The following is a 25,434-nucleotide window of genomic DNA, read 5'->3' on the forward strand; positions in this document are numbered from 1 at the left end:
GATGAATGTCTGTGTGTGTGGATGCTGGCAGCCTGCTGCCTCCTGTTCCAACTCTACTCCTCCTATCTGTCTAGCAGATGACGGCCTGAGATTAGATTACAAACACAGTACATTTTGTTAATTCACTAGCCATATCAGTGACAATGCTAATTTGAGCGGCATCTCATCTCCTTCTCCTCTTGTGTAGTGAATTAGGCAAAACTATGATGTAGTTTTATGAAAACTATGAAACTATGTAGAGAGTTAGGCAAAACTATGATATTTCTGTGTTTGGATACAGTGTGGTTTCCTGCAGACAAGGGAAACAGCAACCAGCAATGATGGAGTTATATCAGAAGGAGTCTGTGCGGTGGATGAGAAGACACAGCCAGAGTCTCCTTCAGGATCTCTTCTACATGGGGGTTCAAGCTGGGGACAGAGACACACCTGTAAGTGCATATATCAAGAGGGTGGAAAAATGTGTCTTGGTATTTATCTTAATAAGTGCTAGAGGCGTCACTACAGACCCTGGTTCGATTCCAGGCTGTATCACAACCGGCCGTGATTGGGAGTCCCATAGGGTGGCTCACAATTTGGCCCAGCATCATCTGGGTTAGGGTTACCTAGTCATAAGTCAGACAGTTTTTCCAGTTTTGAATGTGCATGTTTGAAGGATTCAAATCCAGTCTACCGTAAGGAGTGTAAGGACATATAACCAAAACATGTCAAAACACTTAAAATAATCAAACATCCTTTCCACACTAATTATAGTCAAAATACTCACTCTGGTCTCTTTGTTTGTTTCAGCTTTCACCATAACAGGTTGTGACATAATTTTTCACAGCTTAATAAACCAGTGGCACACCCAGGGGTAGGCGGGACGGGACATGTCTACCTCCCTGCCATCACAGCCAAGGCCTCCAGTCTGGCTTCAGTCAGAGGCTCTCTGAGCGCTTCCTGCCCTTATCTGTACAGCAAACGCAGAGGATCCTTCTCTTCCATAGGCTCACAGAGAACTGCAGACTATAACAAGAACAAACAGGTAACTTTAGTTTATTTAGTAAAAATTCTCTTAACCCTATTTCGTGAACTGCATTGTTGGTTAAGGTCTTGTAAGTAAGCATTGCACCTGTTGTATTCGGCGCATATGAAAAATAAAATTTGATTTGATAACTAATCTGACTGACTCATAACTGAGATACTGAGATGCATTCAAACAAATATGAGAAAATGTTATCTCTTTTCGATCACATCTCACCTTGGTCCGCTGTACCAGAGTAACCTAAAGGCATTGAAGGAGGCCAAGCGATCCAATGTCACCGTGACGATGACCTACCTGGGGTCACTTGGTCACCTGGGGTCTGCAGGGTCACAGCAGGACGAGCTGAAAGTGCTCCAGCAGATCTGTGGAGGAGAGAACATCTGTGTCTTCAAGGGCTTGGTACAACCAGGAGGTAGGTCTCCTTAAATCCATACAGGGCTCTAAATTTACTTTAAAAAGTTAGAAGCACAAAATAGTATTTAGCACAATTTTTTTGTAGTTGATTTAAATTGATTATATAGCCTAGGCCCAAGCTTACATTAGTAGCTATCCAGGAGCCCCCCCTTCTTCCAGTGCCGTCAAGTTACCAGGTATCACCCCATTCATAGACGCTAACTAATTTAGCGCCTGTTGACGATAGTATCTTCTTTACCAGGGGAGTTTTGTTAGGAGCCCCGACTCTCGGTCTGAAAGTTAACACACATTGCTAACACACACTTTAACATTTACATATTTTTTTTAACCTTTATTTAACTAGGCAAGAACAAATTCTTATTTACGATGACGGCCTACCAAAAGGCAAAGGCCTCCTGTGGGGATGGGGGCTGGGATTAAAAATATAAATAAATTAAATAAGAGTATAGGACAAAACACACATCACGACAAGAGAGACAGCACAACACTACATAAAGAGAGACCTAAGACGACAAAATAGCATGGCAGCAACACATGACAACACAGCATGGTAGCAACACAACATGACAACAACATGGTAGCAACACAACATGGCAGCAGCACAACATGGTAGCAGCACAAAACAGGGTAAAAACATTGTTGGGCACAGACAACAGCACAAAGATAAAACTGTCCAGTTTGAGTGTTTGTTGCAGCTCTTTCCAGTCGCTAGCTGTAGCGACCCAGGGATGTGTGTGCTTTGGGGACCTTTAACAGAATGTGACTGGCAGAACGGGTGTTGTATGTAGAGAATGAGGGCTGCAGTAGATGTCTCAGGTAGGGGGGAGTGAGGCCTAAGATGGTTTTATAAATAAGCAACAACCAGTGGGTCTTGCGAAGGGTATACAGAGATGACCAGTTTACAGAGAGTATAGAGTGCAGTGATGTGTCCTATAAGGAGCATTGGTGGCAAATCTGATGGCCGAATGGTAAAGAATATCTAGCCGCTCAAGAGCACCCTTACCTGCCGATCTATAAATTACGTCTCCATAATCTAGCATGGGTAGGATGGTCATCTGAATCAGGGTTAGTTTGGCAGCTGGGGTGAAAGAGAAGCAATAGAGGAAACCAAGTCTAGATTTAACTTTAGCCTGCAGCTTTGATATGTGCTGAGAGAAGGACAGTGTACCATCTAGCCATACTGCCAAGTACTTGTATGAGGTGACTACCTCAAGCTCTAAACCCTCAGAGGTAGTAATCACACCTGTGGGGAGATGGGCATGCTTCTTACCAAACAACATGACCTTTGTTTTGGAGGTGTTCAGAACAAGGTTAAGGGCAGAGAAAGCTTGTTGGACACTAAGAAAGCTTTGTTGTAGAGCGCTTAACACCAAATCTGGGGAAGGGACGGTTGAGTATAAGACTGTATCATATGCATATAAATGGATGAGAAAGGTTCCTACTGCCTGAGCTATGTTGTTGATGTAAATTGAGAAGAGCGTGGGGCCAAGGATCGAGCCTTGGGGTATACCCTTGGTGACCGGCAGTGGCTGAGACCACAGATGTTCTGACTTTATACACTGCACTCTTTGAGAGGTAGTTAGCAAACCAGGCCAAAGACCCCTCAGAGACACCAATACTCCTTAGCCAGTCCACAAGAATGGAATGGTCTACCATATCAAAAGCTTTGGACAAGTCAATAAAAATAGCAGCACAACATTGCTTAGAATCAAGGACAATGGTGACATCATTGAGGACCTTTAAGGTTGCAGTGACACATCCATAACCTGAGTGGAAACCAGATTGCATACCAGAGAGAATACTATAGACATCAAGAAAGCCAGTAAGTTGATTATTGACAAGTTTTTCCAACACTTTTGATAAACAGGGCAAAGTAGAAATAGGCCAATAACAGTTAGGATCAGCTTGATCTCCCCCTTTAAATAAAGGACTAACCGTGGCTGCCTTCCAGGCAATGCGAACCTCTCCAGAGAGGAGATACAGGTTAAAAAGGTCAGAGATATGCTTGGCGATTATAGGGGCAGCAAACTTAAAGAAGAAAGGGTCTAAACCAGGGTCTAAACCCAGATGTTTTTTGGGGGTCAAGTTTAAGGAGCTCATTTAGCACCTCGGTCTCTGTGACCGCCTGCAGGGAGAAACTTTGTAGCGGGGCAGGGGAAAAGAGGGAGGAACATCACGGCTAGTTGCATTAGAAGCTGTGGGAGATGAGGAATTGTTGGACGGGCAAGGAGGCATGGCTGAGTCAAGTAGGAATCCTGACTTAATGAAGTGGTGATTAAAGAGCTCAGCCATGTGCTTCTTGTCAGTACCAACCACATCATCAACTTTAAGGGACATGGGCAATTATTCTCCATGTCTTTAACCGTTTTTCAGAACTTTTTGGGGTTAGACCCACAGAGAGAGAACTGTTCCTTAAAGTAACTAACTTTGGCCTTCGGATAGCCTGAGTGCACTTATTTCTCATTTTCCTGAATGAGAGCCAGTCAGCCTGAGTATGCGTGTGCCGAGCCTTTCGCCAAATGTAATTCTTGAGGTGGAGTAACTCTGCAAGATCACGGTCGAACCAGGGGCTGAACCTGTTTTTAATTCTCATTTTCTTTATGGGGCGTGTTTGTTAACAATATCACTGAAGATATAAAAAAGAAGGTCCAAGCTTCTTCGACAGAGGGGATCAAGCTGATTGTATACCAGTTTACAGAGGCCAGGTCATGAAGGAAGGCTTGCTCATTAAAGTTTTTTAGCAAGTGTCTATGACAAAGCGTCTAGGATGTTTCATTGAGCAGTCATTACGAACACAGGCTGTAAAACAGTGATCTCTAAGGTCATTACAGAAAACAGAGAAAGATTTAGGGAGTCCCATTGCTTAAGTACTTGGTCAGGTGGTTTAGGTATGTCCCAGTTTAGGTCACCTAGCAGGAGAAATTCAGTGTAAGGGGCCAGGAGAGAGCTTAGGGCAGGTACTTTAGGGTACAGGCCGGTGCTGATGGAGGACGAAACACCCTGCAACTGTCAACAAAGAGCTATTTGAAAGTTTAATGCTTAAAGTTTAATGCTTAAAACCAACCAAATCAAATTGTTTTAGGACAGTCTTGGTGGAGACAACCAAGCACTGAAGGTATCCTTGGTAAAGATTACCACTCCCCCACCTTTGGAAGATCTGTCTTGTCGAAAAAGGTTATAGCCAGAAAGGTTAACATCAATTTTCAACACACTATTTCTTAACCACGTCTCAGTAATGACCAACACATCTGGATTGGAGCTGTGAACCCACACTTTCAATTTATCCATTTTAGAAAACGCAGGCTTTCACGAGAGCAGAAATCAGTGAAACAGATATAAGAGCACGTCAGAATTGGGGCTAGCAACAGTAATGGGCTAGGGTGTTCATGCACATTTCCAGATATCATTAACAGTAATGCAATCAAAGCATGGCAGAGGACAGGGAGAGCTCTGCAGTGTTGATTTATGACATTTGAATGGGCATTAGATGGCAACGGGATCATATTATACAGCAATTTCATCAGGTAACATGAATACAAAGCCGGCGAGAGGTGGTTAGAATATGATGGGGGGCCAAAAGTCTGTGTAACCAATAGGATGCTCTCGATGGTGCAGCTGTCGAGGGGGGTCAATGTAAATAGTCCGGGTGTCCATTTGATTAACTGTTCAGAAGTCTTATGGCTTAGGGGTAGAAGCTGTTAAGGAGAATTTTGGTCCTAGACTTGGCACTCCAGTACCGCTTGCCGTGAGGTAGCAGAGAGAACAGTCTATGATTAGGGTGGCTGGAGTCTTTGACAATTTTTAGTGCTTTCCTCTGACACCACCTACAGTAGTATATAGGTCCTGGATGTCAGAAGCTTGGCCCCAGTGATGTACTGGGCCATACACACTACCCTCTGTAGCGCCTTATGGTCAGATGCCGAGCAGTTGCCATACAAGGCGGTGATGCAACCGGTCAGGATGCTCTTGACGGTGCAGCTGTATAACTTTTTGAGGATCTGGGGACCCATGCCAAATCTTTTCAGTCTCCTGAGGGGGAAAAGGTGTTGTCGTACCTTCTTCACAACTGTCTTGGTGTGTTTGGACCATGATAGTTCGTTGGTGATGTGGACACCAAGGACTTTGAAGCTCTCAACCTACTCCACTACAGCCCCGTCGATGAGAATGGGGGCATGCTCGGCCCTCCTTTTCCTGTAGTCCATGATCATTTCCTTTGTCTTGATCACGTTGAGGGATAAGTTGTTATCCAGACTGCCAGGTGTCTGACATTCTCCCTATAGGCTATCTCATCGTTGTCGACAGCAAATTTAATGATAGTGTTAGTGTTAGTGTTAATGATAGTGTTGGAGTCGTGCTTGGCCACCCAGTCGTGTTCACCCTTTAGTGAACCTGTTAGTGTTAACCCAGTCGTGGGTGAACAGGGAGTACAGGAGGGAGTACAGGAGGGGACTAAGCACGCACCCCCGAGGGACCCCTGTATTGAGGATCACATGGCATGGCAGATGTGCTGTTGTCTACCCTTACCACCTGGGGGCGGCCCGTCAGGAAGTCCAGGATCCAGTTGCAGAGGGAGGTGTTTAGTCCCAGGGTCCTTAGCTTAGTGATGAGCTTTGTGGTCACTATGGTGTTGAACACTGAGTTGTAGTCAATGAACAGCATTCTCACATAGGTGTTCCTTTTGTCCAGGTGGGAAAGGGCAGTGTGGAGAACGATTGAGATTGAATCATCTGTGGATCTGTTGAGAAGGTATGCGAATTGGAGTGGGTCTAGGGTTTCCGGCATGATGCTGTTGATGTGAGCAATGACCAACCTTTCAAAGCACTAAGGGGTTTTAGTGCTAGTCATTTAGGCAGGTTACCGTCGCTGTCTCGGGCACAGGGACTATGGTGGTCTGTTTGAAACATGTAGGTATTACAGACTCGGTCAGGGAGAGGTTGAAAATGCCAGTGAAGACACTTGCTAGTTGGTCAGCGCATGCGTACACGTCCTGGTAATCCGTCTGGCCCTGTGGCTTTGTGAATGTTGACCTGTTTAAACGTCTTGCTCACATCGGCTACGGAGAGCGTGATCACACAGTCGTCCGGAACAGCTGGTGCTGTCATGCATGCTTCAGTATTGCTTGCCTCGAAAAGGCATTTAGCCCATTTGGTAGGCTTGCGTCACTGGGCAGCTCATGGCTGAGTTTCCCTTTGTAGTCCATAATATTTTGCATGCCCTGCCACATCTGACGAGCATCAGAGCCGGTGTAGTAGGATTCAATCCTAGTCCTATATTGAGGCTTTGTCTGTTTGATGGTTTGTCTGAGGGCATCGCGGGATTTCTTATAAGTGCCTGGATTAGTGTCCCGCTCCTTAAAAACGGCAGCTCTCGCCTTTAGCTCGGTGCGGATGTTGCCTGTAATCAATGGCCTCTGGTTGTGATATGTACGTACGGTCACAGTGGGAATGATGTCGTCAATGCACTTTTTGATGAAGCCGGTGACTGGGGTGGTATACTCCTCAATGACATTGGATGAATTCTGGAACATATTCCAGTCTGTGCTAGCAAAAGAGTCCTGTAGCCTAGCATCTGCGTCATCTGACCTCTTCCGTATTGAACGAGTCACTGGTACTTCCTGTTTTAGTTGTTGCTTGTAAGCAGGAATCAGGAGGATATAATTAAGGTCAGATTTGCCTAATGGAGGGCGAGGGAGAGCTTTGTACGCGTCTCTGTATGTGGAGTAAAGGTAGTTGAGCATTTTTGGTTGCTCATGTGACATGCTGGTAGAAATGAGGTAAAACGGATTTAAGTTTGCCTGCATTAAAGTCCCTGGCCACTAGGAATGTCGCTTCTGGATCAGCATTTTCTTAGTTCCAGCGTCGGTTTGTGGTAGTAAATAGACGGCTACGAAAAATATAGATGAAAACCTTCTTGGTAGATAGTGTGGTCTACAGCTTCTCATGAGGTACTCTAACTCAGGCGAGCAATATCTTGAGACCTTAATATCTTGAGACCTTAATATTAGACATCACGCACCAGCTGTTATTGACCAATAGACACACACCCCCACCCATCGTCTTACCGGACGTACCTGTTTTGTCCTGCCGATGCACGGAAAACCCAGACAACTGTATATTATCCGTGTCTTCGTTCAGCCACGACTCTGTTAAATATAAGATATTACAGTTTTTAATGTCACGTTGGTAGGATAGTCTTGAGCGGAGCTCATACAGTTTATTCTCCAGTGATTTCACGTTGGCCAATAGAATTGATGGTAGAGGAGGGTTACCCACTCACCTACGAATTCTCACAAGGCACCCTGAGCTCCGCCCCTTGTATTTCTTTATTTTCTTCATGCGAATGACAGGGATTTGGGCTTTTGTCTGAGAGCAGCTTTATATCCTTTGTGTCAGACTCATTACAGAAAAAATATTAGTCCAGTTTGAGGTGAGTAATCGCTGTTCTTATCCAGAAGCTCTTTTCATTCAAAAGACACGGTAGCATCAACATTAGCATCAGCATCAACATTCAAAAAAAGTATGAATGTATGTACTTGTAAGTCGCTCTGGATAAGAGCGTCTGCTAAATGACTTAAATGTAAATGTAAATGTAAAATTATGTTGACACACAAAATAGCACAATTGTTTAAGAGCCTGTAAGCGGCAGCCATCCCCCCCTGGTGCCATTCTTTAACGATTTACCTTTGATCAGTGCTTGGGGGTCTTGGTGTGTGTGAGTCATTTTGGCAGTTGGGATTGTTCACTGTGTGTTCATACAGTACTGTCCGGTACCAGCAACCAATGCAATATAATTTCTCATTCTGTTAAACCGACTAGCCTCGCCCTCCGGGCTACAGTCATTCAAATCATTATTACATTAAGAGCATTTCTTTTGCAGTATTCTTTTTGAATTCTGTGCTTTGTTTACGTGAAATGGGGAGTACGTTTTGTTTCAGCTCCCGGAGACAGTATAGACCTAAGAGAGAAAATCATAGGTGCTCAATGCATTTCATACCGACAAGCTTTTGTGTTGTTTTAGATGTGAAACAAACTACTAACCGGGATGGTATTCTGTTCTAGCATTAGCCAGCCCAGACTATGCTGCAGGATATCTAATGCTAAAACAGACTGCCATTTTTGCTGTTAAACCACTTTAAGCACTTATTAGCCTATGCTGCTGTGTGATCTCAGGATGCATGTTGTGTGCAGCACTGACACGTACACGACTCTTCTGTTGATTTAAGTATCAACACAGTGACTTGGTATTTGTCTGGTGATTATCTGCTCATGTACTTACTCCTCTATTTGCCCAACTCTTGTCTTGCAGCTGGCCCCAATTTGCTCCCTACTACTACGTTCTTGGTTCTAACCAGTATGTGGACCTGACCCTTGGATGTCTGCAGATCTGTAAGGTGGACCCTCTACCACTACACTGCTTATACCTTTCCAAAGCCTTCAGATCCGCAGACATCAATGGGTTAGGGCCAAGGGAGGGGGCTATGGAGCACATTGCGACCAACTGTTGCTCTGAGCAAGTCCTCACTAACTATCTGATCTAGTTTCACACAATTCAGCTGTCACACCGGGTCATTTTAATGTGAATTTGTTTATTCCTCAACTGTGGAAAATGTGAAAAGCCCTGCAACATCACCTCTCAAGTTTGTTAATACCAATAAAAGTTTTGAATTTACCTGATGCGCGGGAGTGCTAATTTTGTGTGTGTACCATTCACTGCTTTCTGAAAACCAACTGCTCCCTGTCCCTGTAGTGCCTCTCCATCCTTTCATGGAAGTTTGTGTCAATTGCAGGTGTATGCTACAACTCTTTAAATGTGATAAAGAATATATTTTCCCCTATGGCTGCTCTATGGCAAGGTCACAGCACATTCTCAACTGGTGGACCGCTGGTCGTAATCCCGACCCAGAATGGGTAAAACAAGGACTGCGGGTCACAACAAAAAATGTTTTTTTTGGGGGGGGGGGAGGGCATTCGGTCGGGTTTTGACTCCTGGTATCATATGAACACACATAAGCCATGGAAAATGTCTTGAATTGCATGAAATTAGCTTTAACTGCTACATTTTCCCTTCGCTCCATGGCCTAATGTGTAGAATTGCAGAAAATGAGCCATGATGTTTTTTTTCTCTCTCTGCCAACAAATCAACTCATTCATTGAATCAGATGGCTCATTCATCACAAAACCGACTGTTATTGCCAACTACTTGAATGATTTATTCTTTGGCAAGATTAGAAAACTTTGACATGCCAGCAACAAACGCTGACACTACACATCCACGTACAGCTGACCAAATTATGAAAGACAAGATTTGTAATTTTGACTTCCATAAAGTGAGCGTGGAAGAAGTGAAAACATGATTGGTGTCTATCTACAATGACAAGCCACCGGGGTCTGACAACTTGGATGGAAAATTAGAGGATAATAGCGGACGATATTGCCACTCCTATTTGCCATATCTTCAATTTACTAGAAAGTGTGTGCCCTCAGGCTTGGAGGGAAGCAAAAGTCATTCCCGTACCTAAGAATAGTAAACCCCCCTTTTCTAGCTCAAATAGCCGACCAATCAGCCTTTTACCAACCCTTAGTAAATTGCCATTGGCTCATGACAGGGCAGCACGTCTGGCCCTTGGATGAACACAGAGAGCAAACATTAATTATCTGCATGTTAATGTTTCCTGGCTCAAAGTGGAGCAGAGATTGACTTCATCACTACTTGTATTTGTGAGAGTTATTGACATGTTGAAAGCACCGAGCTGTCTGTTTAAACGACTAGTACACAGTACTACATAGAGCCATGACTACATGGAACTCTATTCCACACTGGGTAACTGATGCAAGCAGTAGAATCAGATTTAAAAAACAGATTAAAGTACACTTTATGGAATAGCAGGGACTGTGAAGCAAACACAAAAACATAGGAGCAGACATGCATACACACACGATAACGTACGCACTATTCTCACATGGATTTTGTATTCTACATACTGTATGTGGTAGTGGAGTAGGGGCATGAGAGAGCACACTTAGTGTGTTGTAAAATCTGTTAAGAATGTAATGTTTTAATTTTGACAGACCCCTGCCTTGGCAGCAGTTTATGGGGATCCATAATAAATACAAATACAACTCAGAGTTTATTAGTCACATGCACAGGGTCGCAGATGTAATTAGAGGGTACAGTGAAATTCTTATATTCCAAGCCTCAACAGTGTAGGTCAAAGAGATGTGAGTGAAACAATAATAATAGTAATAATACTAAGTAAAAAAATAGAATGGAAAAAATATAAAACGGCATATACTGGATATATATATATATATATATATATATATATATATATATATATATATATATATATATATATATATATATACAGTGCATTCGGAAAGTATTCAGATCCTTTGACTTTTTCCACATTTTGTTAAGTTACAGCCTTATTCTAAAATGGATTAAATTCTTTTTTTTTTGTTGAAATGTTGAATTAGAAATAAAAAACAGAAATACCTTATTTACATAGGTATTAAGACCCTTTGCTATGAAACTCGAAATTGAGCTCAGGTGCATCCTGTTTCCATTGATCATCCTTGAGATGTTTCTACAACTTGATTGGAGTCCATCTGTAGTAAATTCAACTGATTGAACATGATTTGAAAGGCACACACCTGTCTATAAAAGGTCCCACAGTTGACAGTGCATGTCAGAGCAAAAAGCCACGAGGTCGAACAAATTGTCCGTAGAGCTCCGAGACAGGACTGTATCGAGGCACAGATCCGGGAAGGGTAAAAAATAAAAATAGAAATCTGCAGCATTGAAGGTCCCCCAGAACACAGCGGCCTCCATCATTCTTAAATGAAAGAAGTTTGGAACCACCAAGAATCTTCCTAGAGATGGCCGCGCGGACAAACTGAGCAATGAGGGGAGAAGGGCCTTGGTCGGGGAGGTGAGTTTGCCAAAAGGCACCTAAAGGACTCTCAGAACATGACAAACACGATTCTCTGGTCTGTTGAAACATAATCACAAAAGTGTTTTCTAATGACCAATTAACCTTTTTAAAATTATAAACTTGGATTAGCTAACACAACGTGCCATTGGAACACAGGAGTGATGGTTGCTGGTAATGGGCTTCTGTACACCTATGTAGATATTCCATTAAAAATCAGCCTTTTCCATTTACAACATTAACAATGTCTACACTGTATTTCTGATCAATTTGGTGTTATGTTAATGGACAAAAGATGTGCTTTTCTTTAAAAAACAAGGACATTTCTAAGTGACCCCAAACTGTTGGATGGTAGTGTATATAAACTCAGCAAAAAAAGAAACGTCCCTTTTTCAGGACCTTGTCTTTCAAAGATAATTCGTAAAAATCCAAATAAGTTCACAGATCTTCATTGTAAAGGATTTAAACACTGTTTCCCATGCTTGTTCAATGAACCATAAACAATTAATGAACATGCACCTGTGGAACGGTCGTTAAGACACAAACAGCTTACAGACGGTAGGCAATTAAGATCACAGTTATGAAAACTTAGGACACTAAAGAGGCCTTTCTACTGACACTGGAAAAACACCAAAAGAAAGATGCCCAGGTTCCCTGCTCATCTGCGTGAATGTGCCTTAGGCATGCTGCAAGGAGGCATGAGGACTGCCAGGGCAATAAATTGCAATGTCCATACTGTGAGACGTCTAAGACAGGGAGACAGGATGGACAGCTGATCGTCCTCGCAGTGGCAGACCACATGTAACAACACCTGCACAGGATCGGTACATCCGAACATCACACCTGTGGGACATGTACAGGATGGCAACAACAGCTGCCTGAGTTACACCAGGAACACACAATCACTCCATCAGTGCTCAGACTGTCCGCAATAGGCTGAGAGGCTGGACTGAGTGCTTGTAGGCTTGTTGTAAGGCAGATCCTTATCAGACATCACCGGCAACATCGCCTATGGGCACAAACCCACCGTCGCTGGACCAGACAGGACTGGCAAAAAGTGCTCTTGGACGTCTGGGACCTGTTGGATCGGAGTGCGAAGGCTAGGGCCATTCCCCCCCAGAAATGTCCGGGAACTTGCAGGGGCCTTGGTGGAAGAGTGGGGTAACATCTCACAGCAAGAACTGGCAAATCTGGTGCAGTCCATGAGGAGGAGATGCACTGCAGTACCTAATGCAGCTGGTGGCCACACCAGATACTGACTTACTTTTGATTTTGACCCCCCACTTTGTTCAGGGACACATTATTCCATTTATGTTAGTCACATGTCTGTGGAACTTGTTCAGTTTGTCTCAGTTGTTGAATCTTGTTATGTTCATACAGATATTTACACATGTTAAGTTTGCTGAAAATAAACGCAGTTGACAGTGAGAGGACGTTTCTTTTTAGGCTGAGTTCATAAGCGTCCGGATTAGTGTCCCGCTCCTTGAAAGCGGCAGATCTAGCCTTTACCTCGGTGCGGATGTTGCCTGTTATCCATGGCTTCTGCTTAGGAAATGTACGTACGGTCACTGTGGGTACGACGACATCGTCTATGCACTTATTGATGAAGCTGGTGACTGAGGTGGTCTACTTAATGCCATTAGATGAATCTCAGAACATATTCCAGTCTGTGCTTGCAAAACAGTCCTGTAGCGTAGCATCAGTGTCATCTGACCACTTCCGTATTGAGCGAGTAACTGGTACTTCCTGCTTTGGTTGGGATTTGTTATTCAACATTGGTCGACTAGTTGTCATGCATTTTTTGAGAAATATTGCACCAAACATTTTAATGTAAAATTGCGCGACTAAGACCTCCTTGGCAAAAATATCAAAATTAATGACAGATTTCGTGATTTCTTAGTAGCACTTTCTCAAAATAATTAAAATCTAAGTATGTTAAGGTGTCTCAAGAGGTACAAACAGTAATATTGACACTTCATTTTCAAGCTAAACTCTTTTGAAATGTGAAGCCATCGGCACGCATGGCCCAGACATTTGAGGGGGCTGAGCAGTCAAACCATGGGGACATGCCTTCCCGTTCGGAGGGGGCAGTGTATCGAACCTTGCTATATGAGCCACATTACAATTCCTACCAAGTGGGTTAACTCTATTGGCGCAATGCATACGGTGTTTGCCTTTCATGCCAGATACCTGGGTTTGCTTCCCTGTCCCACCGTTTGCTATAAAACTCTTCCCATCTGCACACACAGGACTGAATCTTTTGCATTTATCACAGTGGATGGGCTTGGGCATAAGTATCTCACAAAGCCAAAATATACACTACATGACCATAAGAATGTGGACACCTGCTCGTCGAGCATCTCATTCCAAAACCATAGGCATTAATATGGAGTTGGTTCACTGTTTGCTGCTATAACAGCCTCCACTCTTCTGGGAAGGCTTTCCACTAGATGTTGGAACATTTCTGCAGGGACTTCCTTCCATTCGCCCACAAGAGCATCAGTGAGGTCAGGCGAACAGGAATGGCTCAGTCTGCGTTCCTATTCATCCCAAAGGTGTTCGATGGGGTTGAAGTCAGGGCTCTGTGCAGGCCAGTCAAGTTCTTCCACACCGATCTCGACAAACCCTTTCTGTATGGACCTCTTCTTTTGCACGGGGCATTGTCATGCTGAAACAGGAAGGGGTCTTCCCCAAACTGTTGCCACAAAGTTGGAAGCACAGAATCGTCTAGAATGTCATTGTATGCTGTAGCGTTAAGATTTACCTTCACTGGAACTAAGGGCCTAGCATGAAAAACAGCCCCAGACCATTATTCCTCCTCCACCAAACTTTACAGTTGGCACTATGCATTTGGACAGGTAGCGTTCTTCTGGCATCCACCAAACCCAGATTTGTCCGTCGGACTGCCAGATGGTAAAGCATGATTCATCATTCCAGAGAACGAGTTTCCACTACTCCAGAGTCCAATGGCAGTGAGCTTTTCACCACTTTAGCTGATGCTTGCCATTGCGCATTTTAGATTTGTGTGCGGCTACTCAGCCATGGAAACCCATTTCATGAAGCTCCCGACGAACAGTTCTTGTGCTGATGTTGCTTCCAGAGGCAGTTTGGAACTCGGTAGTGAGTGTTGCAACTGAGGACAGACGGTTTTTACATGTTACACGAGCTTGTGTGGCCAACCGCTTTGCGGCTGAGCCGTTGTGGCTCAGTTCACAATAACAGCACTTACAGTTGACCGGGGCAGCTCTAGCAGGGCAGAACTTTGACGGGCTGACTTGTTGGAAAGGTGGCATCCTATGACCTGTCCACGTTGAAAGGCACTGAGCTCTTCAGCAAGGCCATTCTACTGCCAATGTTTGTCTGTGGAGATTGCATGGTTGTGAGCTCGATTTGTCAACAATGGGTGTGGCTGAAATAGCCCGAATCCACTAATTTGAAGGGGTGTCCACGCTGACACAGAAAAAACAAAATATGGTCATTTCTTGTTATTCTCACTGATTTCTTGAGACTAAAAAAAGATCTTCCATGTAACTCCATTGGTCCAAAACCCTCACTCCGACTTAAAAACTATCCAGAACCAGGCTTGGTTTTACTAGATTCCACCGTAACGCTACTTTTGTTTCCGTTCTCATTCTCACGCTCATCTTTTCCAGCAACTTTCAAATAGAGCATTTTTACTTCAGCCATATAATGGTGTACGCCACCTACTGTACAGGTGGATAATAAAGATCCCAAAAGGAAAACATGTGGGATAATATTTTTTATTTTTATTTAAATTTTATTCATATTACATTAAAATAAATCAAAAAATTCCATACAAACTATCAATATCAACATTTTAATTAAACTAAATCAGCCTGCTTTTCTGTTCTAATCAGGTCCCTACACAGACTAAGAAGGATCCTGTGATGGCAGGACATTTCCTGGTGACAGTAGTCCTTGTAGTGCTTCTGCCGTTAAGTCTTGGAGGCCCAAAAACTTCTGCAGATATGATGTCCAACTTCTTGGAATTCTTGAACACTTGTGCAGTACAATTAATAACTGTGGCTAAGTAAAATTCTTGCCACCAACAAAATGTTGAATATTTGGGGCATACAATCATCGAAGCTCTGCAGATTTTGTGAGGATACAGAATCAATAGACCATTTATTTTGGTATTGCCCTCAGGTAGCCTGTTTCTGGTCTCAGTTTCAGGAATGGCTGAAAATGCATTACATTGATCTAAAATTGACCCTAGATATAGTACTGTTGGGAGATCTGGAGAGACCGGGTCAGTCAATTCCTATTATACTAATACTCTTAGTAAAAGTATTTATCTTCGACTCGCAGTCTGTGGATTCTATTCGATTAGATAGATTGAAATTGTATGTTGAAAGATATATGGTGCATAGAAATCTGAAGAGGGTGGCCAGCAGAGATAGGTGGGATGGGTTGAGGGAAGCTGAGGGTTGGGATGTGGAATTGGAGCGTGGAGTGGCTGGGCGGGGGATAGAATGACCGTCAAAGATAAAAGTATCAAAAATAAAGTCACAATAAAACATAACAAAAAGTAAGTTTGAATGACACTGAGGGGCCGTGTTTTTACAGCTAATGCTGGTTTGCCTGTGGCTGATGCCTTGCAGGTGTTTGTACACATGCATATACACACACTCTCATTCCAATGCACAAATGTGCACATACATGGACACACACACATGTAAACAGTGCCATACATGCACTCAAACATATTCAGTCGGCCTTGCTGTTATGATTTTTGTTGTCCTTGATGTATTTTGTTTTTTGCATTTTCTGTTTTCATTTGTCTTTCTCTCTTTTCTCTTTTGTTCATTTTATTTCTTGGGGGTGAGGAATGGATTTGTTTTATTTTTTTAAATCTTATTTTCTCAGGGGGTGGGGGGACTGTGGAAGGCGTCTCGGATTGTTGAGGGGCAGCTCTTGGGGAACTGTAGGGTGGATCTTGGAGGGCTGGTGGCCTGGCAGTTGGGAGTTTGGGCCAGTGGCTGATGGATCACTGGTTCGGGTCCCCGTTTTTGGCCTTGTGGGGGATCTATCGACGTGCCCTTGAGCGGGGCGTTAGCCCTGGTTGCTTCTGTGTGTCGCTCTGGATGGGAGTCTGTTGGATGACTCACTCTCCTTTTGCTCTATATATACACATGATTTGAGACCTTTTTGTTCCATTCTTGGACTTCACTATTGTCCACAAATTTTTCTGGCTAACTGTATTCAACTTGCTTTCAACTAAAAAAGACTCTTTTGCTTCCACCATCTCCCCGTGCCACCTATCACCCCAAAGAACGGTGTTGCAGTTCGGAAAGTGGAGGCTTTTATATATTTCAAAATGGCATCCTGTTGGTCAGATTTTTTTCCCGTTTTTACCATTCACATCATGTTTTGTTTTCTATTCCCATTGTGATTGGTCCCTGAATCTAGGCCAGTTTGAAATATATAAACCCTCCTTCAGTTCTTGGTCTGTAACACCTTGAGTTGATGATGAAGGCTGATGCTCCAGTTGCTGAATTTCCTCTTCACTCTTTCAGGTCAGGTGAAATAATTCAAAGAATCGACTTGCTTGCAATGTGCGCTGCTCAAATTATACAAATGTAACAACTCGTAGAATACGTAGAATTTTGCCATTATCTGGGTGAATATTTGTTAGGCGCACAGTGCTACCAAATCAATCAAATATATTTATGAAACCCTTTTTACATCAGCAAAGTGCCTGTACAGAAACCCAGCCTAAAACCCCAAACAGCAAGCAATGTAGATGTAGAAGCACGGTGGCTATGAAAAACTACCTAGAAAGGCATGAACCTTGGAGGGGAACCAGGCTCTGAAGGTTGGCCAGTAGTGTTCCACATCATTACCAAATCAAAATTCCTAATCACAACAAAAATAGTTAGGAGCGTATGTGACCAAAATGGTGTTGATTTTATTTTTGGGGCGTTTCAACTTAGCTTCAACAAAAAACGTTCTTTTCCACACTGCTTCTCTGTATGTGGAGTTCCCCCTATAGGGCTGCATCTCAATTATTTTGGGGAAAAAGTGCATCCTGTAGATGACTCAGCCCTTAATCTTAAATCCAGGTGCACTGTGGCTTACCCTGTTCTCATACTCCAGCCTCTCTGTGAGCTGTTTCTATGTGTGTGTCTCAGGGGATTGGGAATAAAGGGGGTGAGGGGAGAAAACAATGTCTTACGGGAGAACCAAGGTAAAGTTTGTAGCATGTAAACTTTGTTGAACTAATCCTCATATATCCTCACCTCTAACTCCCCTGTTCTGTCTCCTGTGTCCCCTCCTGCAGAGCAGTTCCAGTGGGTCTCCCAGAGGCACCGGGGTTACCCCTTTAGCGGCACCATGTATGTGAACAGCCTCGTCGCTGCTAGGATCAGCTCCTGCTGTGAGTACCGCTATGCCCTGGGCTTCCAGCAGGGCAAGAAGAGCTGCTTCAGACTCACCTGGCTGGCTGGAGGGATGCCCTGCTATAGGTGAGCATTCAACCCATAGATAGACAATATATTGATATTATATATATATATATATATATATAAATGATTCAACCTCTCTCAGATGGAGTAAGACTACAAATTAATATGTCAGCTCAACTTTTTCACTTACAAATTATTGTCAGTTTAGGTAAGCATGCAACCTAGTTTAAGCTTATTTATAGCCATTTGTTGGCTTTTTCTGTTCGATTTCTCAAACAATAAACACACAAAAACAATCAATCAATAAATAGTCAGTAAAAATTGCTTATATATGATGGGCTATTTCCGCTTAAAGGGATACTTCGGGATTTTGCCATACCAGCAGATACCCATAGACTTCCAGTCATTGCGCTAACACTATTTAGCATTGGCTCGCAAACCTACCTGTAACTTCCTTCATACAGAGACATAAAAATGGTATCCACTAGTTCATCTGACTCTGGGGAAGTAGATAAAGGGCCTCATTGCCAAAAACCCTTAAGTATCACTTTATCCTCTAGCCTACACATCAATGTCACCGTTAACCAAAGCCATGGCTATAACAATGTTTTATGTTTACTATAAAAACCTGAATACAGACTGACAGAAAGCAAGAAGATCCATGCCCGTGTCTTATGGCAGTGAGCAATGACTTCACCCACTGTGTTCCTATTGACCGACCTACAGCGGAAATATTACAAGTCACGTTCAAAATGTATTTTTCATTATTTTCAGATGTACAAGTTTCCGAAACAAATACAGCTCCTACCAGCAGCTGAACAATGGCACACAAGAGAACCTCAGTCTGCCTCCAGACCAAAACCCTGGCAATGGTATAAAGCATGGAAATAAAGGGCTGTCTCAAAGACATCAACTTTCCTACTCATTCATCAACAATTCCTGTTTTGAATGTTCTGCATGGTCATCATTTCAGAAACAAACCCGCTGCCTCTCAGAAGTCTCTGTTTTAGCATACTGTAGGCTATTTAAGAAACAAAGCACAGCAAACATTTTGAAAGTTATTTATTAAATAAGTGACACATTCAATTGCATTATTTATTTTATTGTTCTAATAGCATGCTATGTGTATGAATGGATTGAATATCTTGTCCCCCTAAGTTAGTTTTTTTATCGCTTTGATACTACTTCACAAGTATGTGCTGAATTTTGAAAACTCGTACAAAACCATTTTGACATGGCGAATCCAAGCCTGACATACAGTAGGTCTGGATTGAAATAATTGCATGCCTCCTCTATGGCCTAAAGGAGGGTGGTACGCTCATGAGGATAGCAATCATGCATCTTCCACCTCTATTGTACTTGTGAAAATAGTACCAAAGCGATAAAAAAACTGTATTTGTTACATACGGTATGTTTACATGTACAGTACATTGGATGATGGCGCCGGAGAAGATGGCTGACGTTTTACGTACTCCTAACCGAATGTGTTTTTTGTTCATTTTTTCCGTTGTTTGTAACTTATTTTTTTAACTCATACTGTACATAATGTTGCTGCTACTGTCTCTTATGACCGAAAATAACTTCTGGACATCATAACAGCGAATACTCACTACGAACTGGCAGAAGCTTTTTTTTCCCTTTAAAGGAGTCCGACGAGCCCGACGTGAAGGACATACTGCTTTCCTGGGAACAGGCTCAAATCCCCGTCATTTGCATGAACAGAAGACGGAGAAAAAGAGGACGGAGGTCTGGCTGCCTTCTGAGAATTCTTAGGCGATCAAATAAACCCCCACTGCCTTCCGTTCTACTAGCTAACATGCAATCAATGGAAAATAAAATCGACAACCTACGAGGAAGATTAAACTACAAACGGGACATTATAAACTGTAATATCTTATGCTTCACGGAGTCGTGGCTGAACAACGACATTATCAACATACAGCTAGCCCTTTATGCACTGTATCGGCAGGATAGAACAGCGGTGTCTGGTAAGACAAGGGGGGGCGGACTATGTATATTTGTAATCAACAGCTAGTGCACGATATCTAAGGAAATCTCGAGGTTTTGCACTCCAAAGGTGGGGTATCTCATGATAAGCTGTAGACCACACTGTTCCTAGGCAGTCATTGAAAATAAGAATTTGTTCTCAACTGACTTGCCTAGTTCAAGGTAAAATCAATAAAAAAATATTCCGATGGCATTGAGGAGTACACCACATCAGTCATTGGCTTCATCAATAAGTGCATAGATGATGTCATCCACACAGTGACTGTACGTACATACCCCAAACAGAAGCCATGGATTACAGGCAACATCCGCAAAGGTTAGAGCTGCCACTTTCAAGGAGCGGGACTCTAACCCGGAAGCTTAGAAGAAATCCCGCTCTGCCCTCCGACGAAACATAAAACAGGCATCATTACAGGACTAAGATCAAATCGTACTACACCTGCTCCGACACTGGTCGGATGTGGCAGGGCTTTCAAACCATTACAGACTACAAAGGGAAGCACAGCCGAGAGCTACCCAGTGACACGAGCCTACCAGATGAGCTAAACTGCTTCTATGCTCGCTCCGAGGCAACTATCACTGAAACATGCATGAGAGCACCAGCTGTTCCAGACAACTGTGTGATCACTCTCTTCGCAGCCGATGTGAGTAAGACCTTTAAACAGGTCAACATTCACAAGGCTGCAGGGCCAGATGGATTACCAGGACGTGTACTGCGAGCATGGCAACTGGCAAGTGTCTTCATTGACATTTTCAACCACTTCCTGTCTGAGTCTGTAATACCAACATGTTTTAAGCAGACCCCCATAGACCCTGTGCCCAAGAACACTAAGGTAACCTGCCTAAATGACTATCGACCCTTAGCACTCAAGTCTGTAGCCATGAAGGGCTTTGAAAGGCTGGTCATGGCTCACATCAACACCATTATCCCAGAAACCCTAGACCCACTCCAATTTGCATACCACAATAACAGATCCACAGGTGATGCAATCTCTATTGCACTCCACGCTGCCCTTTCCCACCTGGAAAAAAGGAACACCTATGTGAGAATGCTATTCATTGACTACAGCTCAGCGTTCAACACCATAGTGCCCTCAAAGCTCATCAATAAGCTAAGGACTCTGGGACTAAACACCTCCCTCTGCAACTGGGTCCTCAGATCCTCAAAAGGTTCTACAGCTGCACCATCGAGAGCATCCTGACTGGTATGGAAACTGCTCGGCCTCCGACCGCAAGGCACTACAGAGGGTTGTGCGTACGGCCCAGTACATCACTGTGGCCAACCTTCTTGCCACCCAGGACCTCCATATCAGGCGGCGTCAGTGGAAGGCCCTAAAAATTGTCGAAGACTCCAGTCACCCTAGTCATAGACTGTTCTCTCTGCTACCACACGGCAAGCGGTACCGGAGCGCCAAGTCTACTGTTGGTCCATGAGGCTTCTTAACAGCTTCTATCCCCAAGCCATAAGACTCCTGAACATCTAATCAAATGGCTACCCAGAATATTTGCGTTGCCCACCCCCCCCACCACCTCTTTTACGTCACTACTACTCTCTGTTATTATCTATGCATAGTCACTTTAATAACTCTACCTACATGTACATATTACCTCAAATACCTCTTACTAACCGGTGTCCCCGCACATTGACTCTGTACCAGTACCCCCTGTATATTGTCTCGCTATTGTTATTTTACTGCTGCTCTTTAATGACTTATTAATTTAATTCTAATTCTTATTCATATTTTTTAAACTGCGTTGTTGGTTAGGGGCTTGTAAGTAAGCATTTCACTGGAAGGTTGTATTTGTTTTATTTGCGCCGCATGTGACTAATACAATTTGATTTGATTTGATCTCTGATCTTGTACATACAGTGCATTCGAAAGTATTCAGACCCCTTGACTGTTTACACATTTTGTTACATTACAGCCTTATTCTAAAATTGATGAAATAATTTTCTTTCCTCACCAATCTCCACACAATACCCCATAATGACGATGCAAAAAGTTATTTTTTTATTTTGCCCCCCCAAAAATAAAAACATCACTGAAATATATCACATTTACATAAGTATTCAGACCGTTTACTCAGTACTTTGTTGAAGCGCCTTTGGCAGAGATTACAGTCTCATGTCTTCTTGGGTATGACGCTACAAGCTTGGCACACATGTACAGTATATGGGGAGTTTCTTCCATTCTTCTCTGCAGATCCTCTCAAGTTCTGTCAGGTTGGATGGGGAGTGTCACTGCACAGCTAATTTCAGGTCTCTCCAGAGGTGTACTTTGCTCCCTTCGTCTTTGCCTCGATCCTGACTAGATTCTCTGTCCCTGCCGCTGAAAAACATACCCACAGCATGATGCTGCCACCACCATGCTTCACCGTAGGGATGGTGCCAGGTTTCCTCCAGACGTGACGTTTAGCAATCAGGCCAAAGAGTTCAATCTTGGTTTCATCAGACCAGATAATCTTGTTTCTCATGGTCTAAGAGTCCTTTAGGTGTCTTTCGGCAAACTCCAAGCGGGCTGTCATGTGCCTTTTACTGAGGAGTGGCTTCCGTCTTGCCACTCTATCATAAAGGCCTGATTTGTGGAGTGCTGCAGAGATGGTTGGCCTTCTGGAAGGTTCTCCCATCTCCACAAGGGAACTCTGGAGCTCTGTCAGAGTGACCATCAGGTTTGGTTTTGCTCTGAAATGCACTGTCAACTGTGGGATCTTATATAGACAGGTGTGTGCCTTTCCAAATCATGTCCAATCAATTGAATTTACCACAGGTGGAGACCAATCAAGTTGTAGAAACATCTCAAGGATGATCAATTGAAACAGGATGCACCTGAGCTTAATTTCGAGTCTTTTCTTAAAGGGTCTGAATACTTATGTAAATAAGGTATTTATGGTTTTTATTTTTAATACATTTGCAAACATTTTCAAAAACCTGTTTCCACGTTGTGATTATAGGGTTTTGTGTGTAGATTGATGAGGAAAAAACAATATTTCGTCCATTCTAGAATAAGGCTGTAACGTAATAAAATGTTGAAAAAGTCAAGGGGTCTGAATACTTTACGAATGCACTTTATATATATGGTTTAACTTACTGTGAAGTAAAATTATAACAGTTATCATCATAGTAGGATATTCAAGCATTTATCATACTTTTTATGTTTCTACTTTACAGACATGCATTTTCATTACAGTTGAAGTCGGAAGTTTACATACACCTTAGCCAAATACATTTAAACTCATTTTTTTCACAATTCCTGACATTTAATCCTAGTAAAAAGTCTTATGTCTTATGACATGACATAACTTTCTGGAATTTTCCAAGCTGTTTAAAGGCACAGTCAATTTAGTGTATGTAAACTTCTGACCCACTGGAATAATGATACAGTGAGTTATAAGTGAAATAATCTGTCTGTAACCAATTGTTGGAAAAATGACTTGTGTCATGCACAAAGTAGATGTCCTAACCGACTTGCCGAAACTATAGTTTGTTAACAAGAAATTTGTTGAGTGGTTGAAAAACTAGTTTTAATGACTCCAACCTAAGTGTATGTAAACTTCCGACTTCAACTGTATATTGTTCTCAAAATTTGTAGTAGACAAACCAGATATAAAATCTATAGGTTTTACAAATGTTTACGTGATCATCAATTAAGAGCAGTCAGATTAAGTTAGAGTAAAATGTATTTTAACAAAAGACAAGTCAATCATATAAAAAATTATGTGATAATTGTACTGTGAAAGGCAATTACTTTATTTAAAAAAATCTTAATGTGTTTCTAGATGAAACACTGATGTATTTTGGTGAAAAGTGACTGTATGATTTTGTGTTGTGTTTGAAACAACTGCCTCTTTGATGATCTGTTTTGAGTTTTGTACTAAGAGTTGTGAAAATGTACAATATACTGTACTTTGCACCAAAGTGATAAAAACTGTACCATAATAATATGTCTTCTGTACAGGCACAATAGTTGAGTCTTGTCCCTCGTCTCCTATGTTTCTCCCAGCCAAACCAGAAGCCAAGCCAAAGAAGGCTGTGAGGAGGAGAACTAGGAAGAACCTGAAGGACGGGAGCACTGGCAGCTGCTCTACAGACACTGAAGATCCTGCTTGTACCAACGTGAAGGAAAATGTGAAGGCAAGGAAGCCCAAAAGACGCAAGAGCCAATCCCATCAGACAAAAGACAGCAAGGACACTGCCAAGGCTCCAGCCAATCACAGAGATGTCAGCAAGGCCCTGGTTAATGAGAGAGAAGACAGCAAGGGGTCAGGGTTCACAGGTGAGTACGAGGACCTATCCCTGTCTGGCCCAGAGAACAGAACACACCAGAAAAAGACCAGACAAGTTAAGAAGACCCCAGAGAAAGACAAAGACAATGCCAAGACCCCACAAAAAGAGTCCAATAACAGAGTCAACATCTCTGGTGAGTATTCTTTTACTATTTTTACCTCCTGTGTGTGTGTGTGTGTGTGTGTGTGTGTGTGTGTGTGTGTGTGTGTGTGTGTGTGTGTGTGTGTGTGTGTGTGTGTGTGTGTGTGTGTGTGTGTGTGTGTGTGTGTGTGTGTGTGTGTGTGTGTGTGTGTGTGTGTGTGTGTGTGTGTGTGTGTGTGTGTGTGTCATTCTTCAATTCTTATGGATGAGTGAATGGTTAATGGCAGACGAGTCTGGCATCATGCTACCGTACTTTGAAGTTAAGATACAGATGACCTGCCATTAATCTTCATGAAGGTATTTCCATTTATGTACTTTGTGAGTTGGAAAGAAATTGGAACGAATCAGAGTGTTGCTTTTTAAAGATTCATTGCAGGATGAGGAAGCTCTGAGTAAGCAGAACGGGAAGAAAAATAAGGATTTGGGATCAAATGGGAAAAGCAGAAAGGGGGAAAGACTGAAGGACTTCTATGAAGAATGTATGGAAATGAGCACTGGGCTGGACCTGAGCCCAAACAAACAGCAATGGTTCAAGGCAAACAGTGAGTAAATAAACCACGGCTCAATACGGGCTGGTATACCCCCAGAGTACTTACTGTAACTGATTTATATACACTGCAATACACATATTAATGCGTTACCTAGAATATAAACCTAATATCAATGGTATTCTGAATTGAGAATGATTGTTTCATGCTTAAATCCACCACTTTTCCATTTCATCCAATCAGTGAACAGGTGGTGCATTATTTGTCTTCCATGTCTGTGTGTCCAGTACTGGAAAGGCGGCGTCTGGAGAAGAAGTTGTCATCTTGTCCCAACCCCTCGGGCTCAGATGTGGAGCTAAGTGAGGAGAGTGACAGTGCTCTGCACCCTGACAGGCAGCCAGGGGACCAGGACGGAGCTGTACTCAACACGATTCAAACACACATCTCAACGATAGAGCAAGATCTACAGGCCCAGGTAGGCTACATGGTGTGAAATAAACAAGCTGTGATTATAGTAACTCTGTACACATACTTCTAGGAAGTGAAAATCAACGGAACAAGCACCAACAATAGAAATGGTGCTGATTTGTTGAGAACAGGTGTAGAAAAACCATTAGAAGCTGCCCTTTGGAAGGTACTCCAAAATACACCTCATAATGACATGAAGCGTAAATACAGTACATTTTCACAGTGCAGTTTGTCGTAGGGCATCTGTCTGTGTT

At 42.9% G+C, this 25,434-nt stretch overlaps 1 protein-coding gene across 1 annotated transcript in view; it reads left to right on the forward strand.

Moving 5' to 3' along the window:
- The first annotated feature begins 320 nt into the window (after window positions 1–320).
- LOC120051593 (collagen alpha-1(XXVII) chain B-like) overlaps window positions 321–25,434 on the forward strand; it is a 203,848-nt gene continuing 178,734 nt past the window's right edge. The window contains exons 1-7 of the mRNA XM_038998511.1: window positions 321–428; window positions 824–1,021; window positions 1,256–1,433; window positions 17,668–17,851; window positions 18,566–18,663; window positions 23,800–24,216; window positions 25,000–25,187. Of these exons, the coding sequence (XP_038854439.1) occupies window positions 321–428; window positions 824–1,021; window positions 1,256–1,433; window positions 17,668–17,851; window positions 18,566–18,663; window positions 23,800–24,216; window positions 25,000–25,187 (1,371 nt within the window). The remainder of the gene's footprint in view (window positions 429–823; window positions 1,022–1,255; window positions 1,434–17,667; window positions 17,852–18,565; window positions 18,664–23,799; window positions 24,217–24,999; window positions 25,188–25,434) is intronic.

This window comes from Salvelinus namaycush, chromosome 1, assembly GCF_016432855.1.
Source record: "Salvelinus namaycush isolate Seneca chromosome 1, SaNama_1.0, whole genome shotgun sequence".
Taxonomy (NCBI): domain Eukaryota; kingdom Metazoa; phylum Chordata; class Actinopteri; order Salmoniformes; family Salmonidae; genus Salvelinus; species Salvelinus namaycush.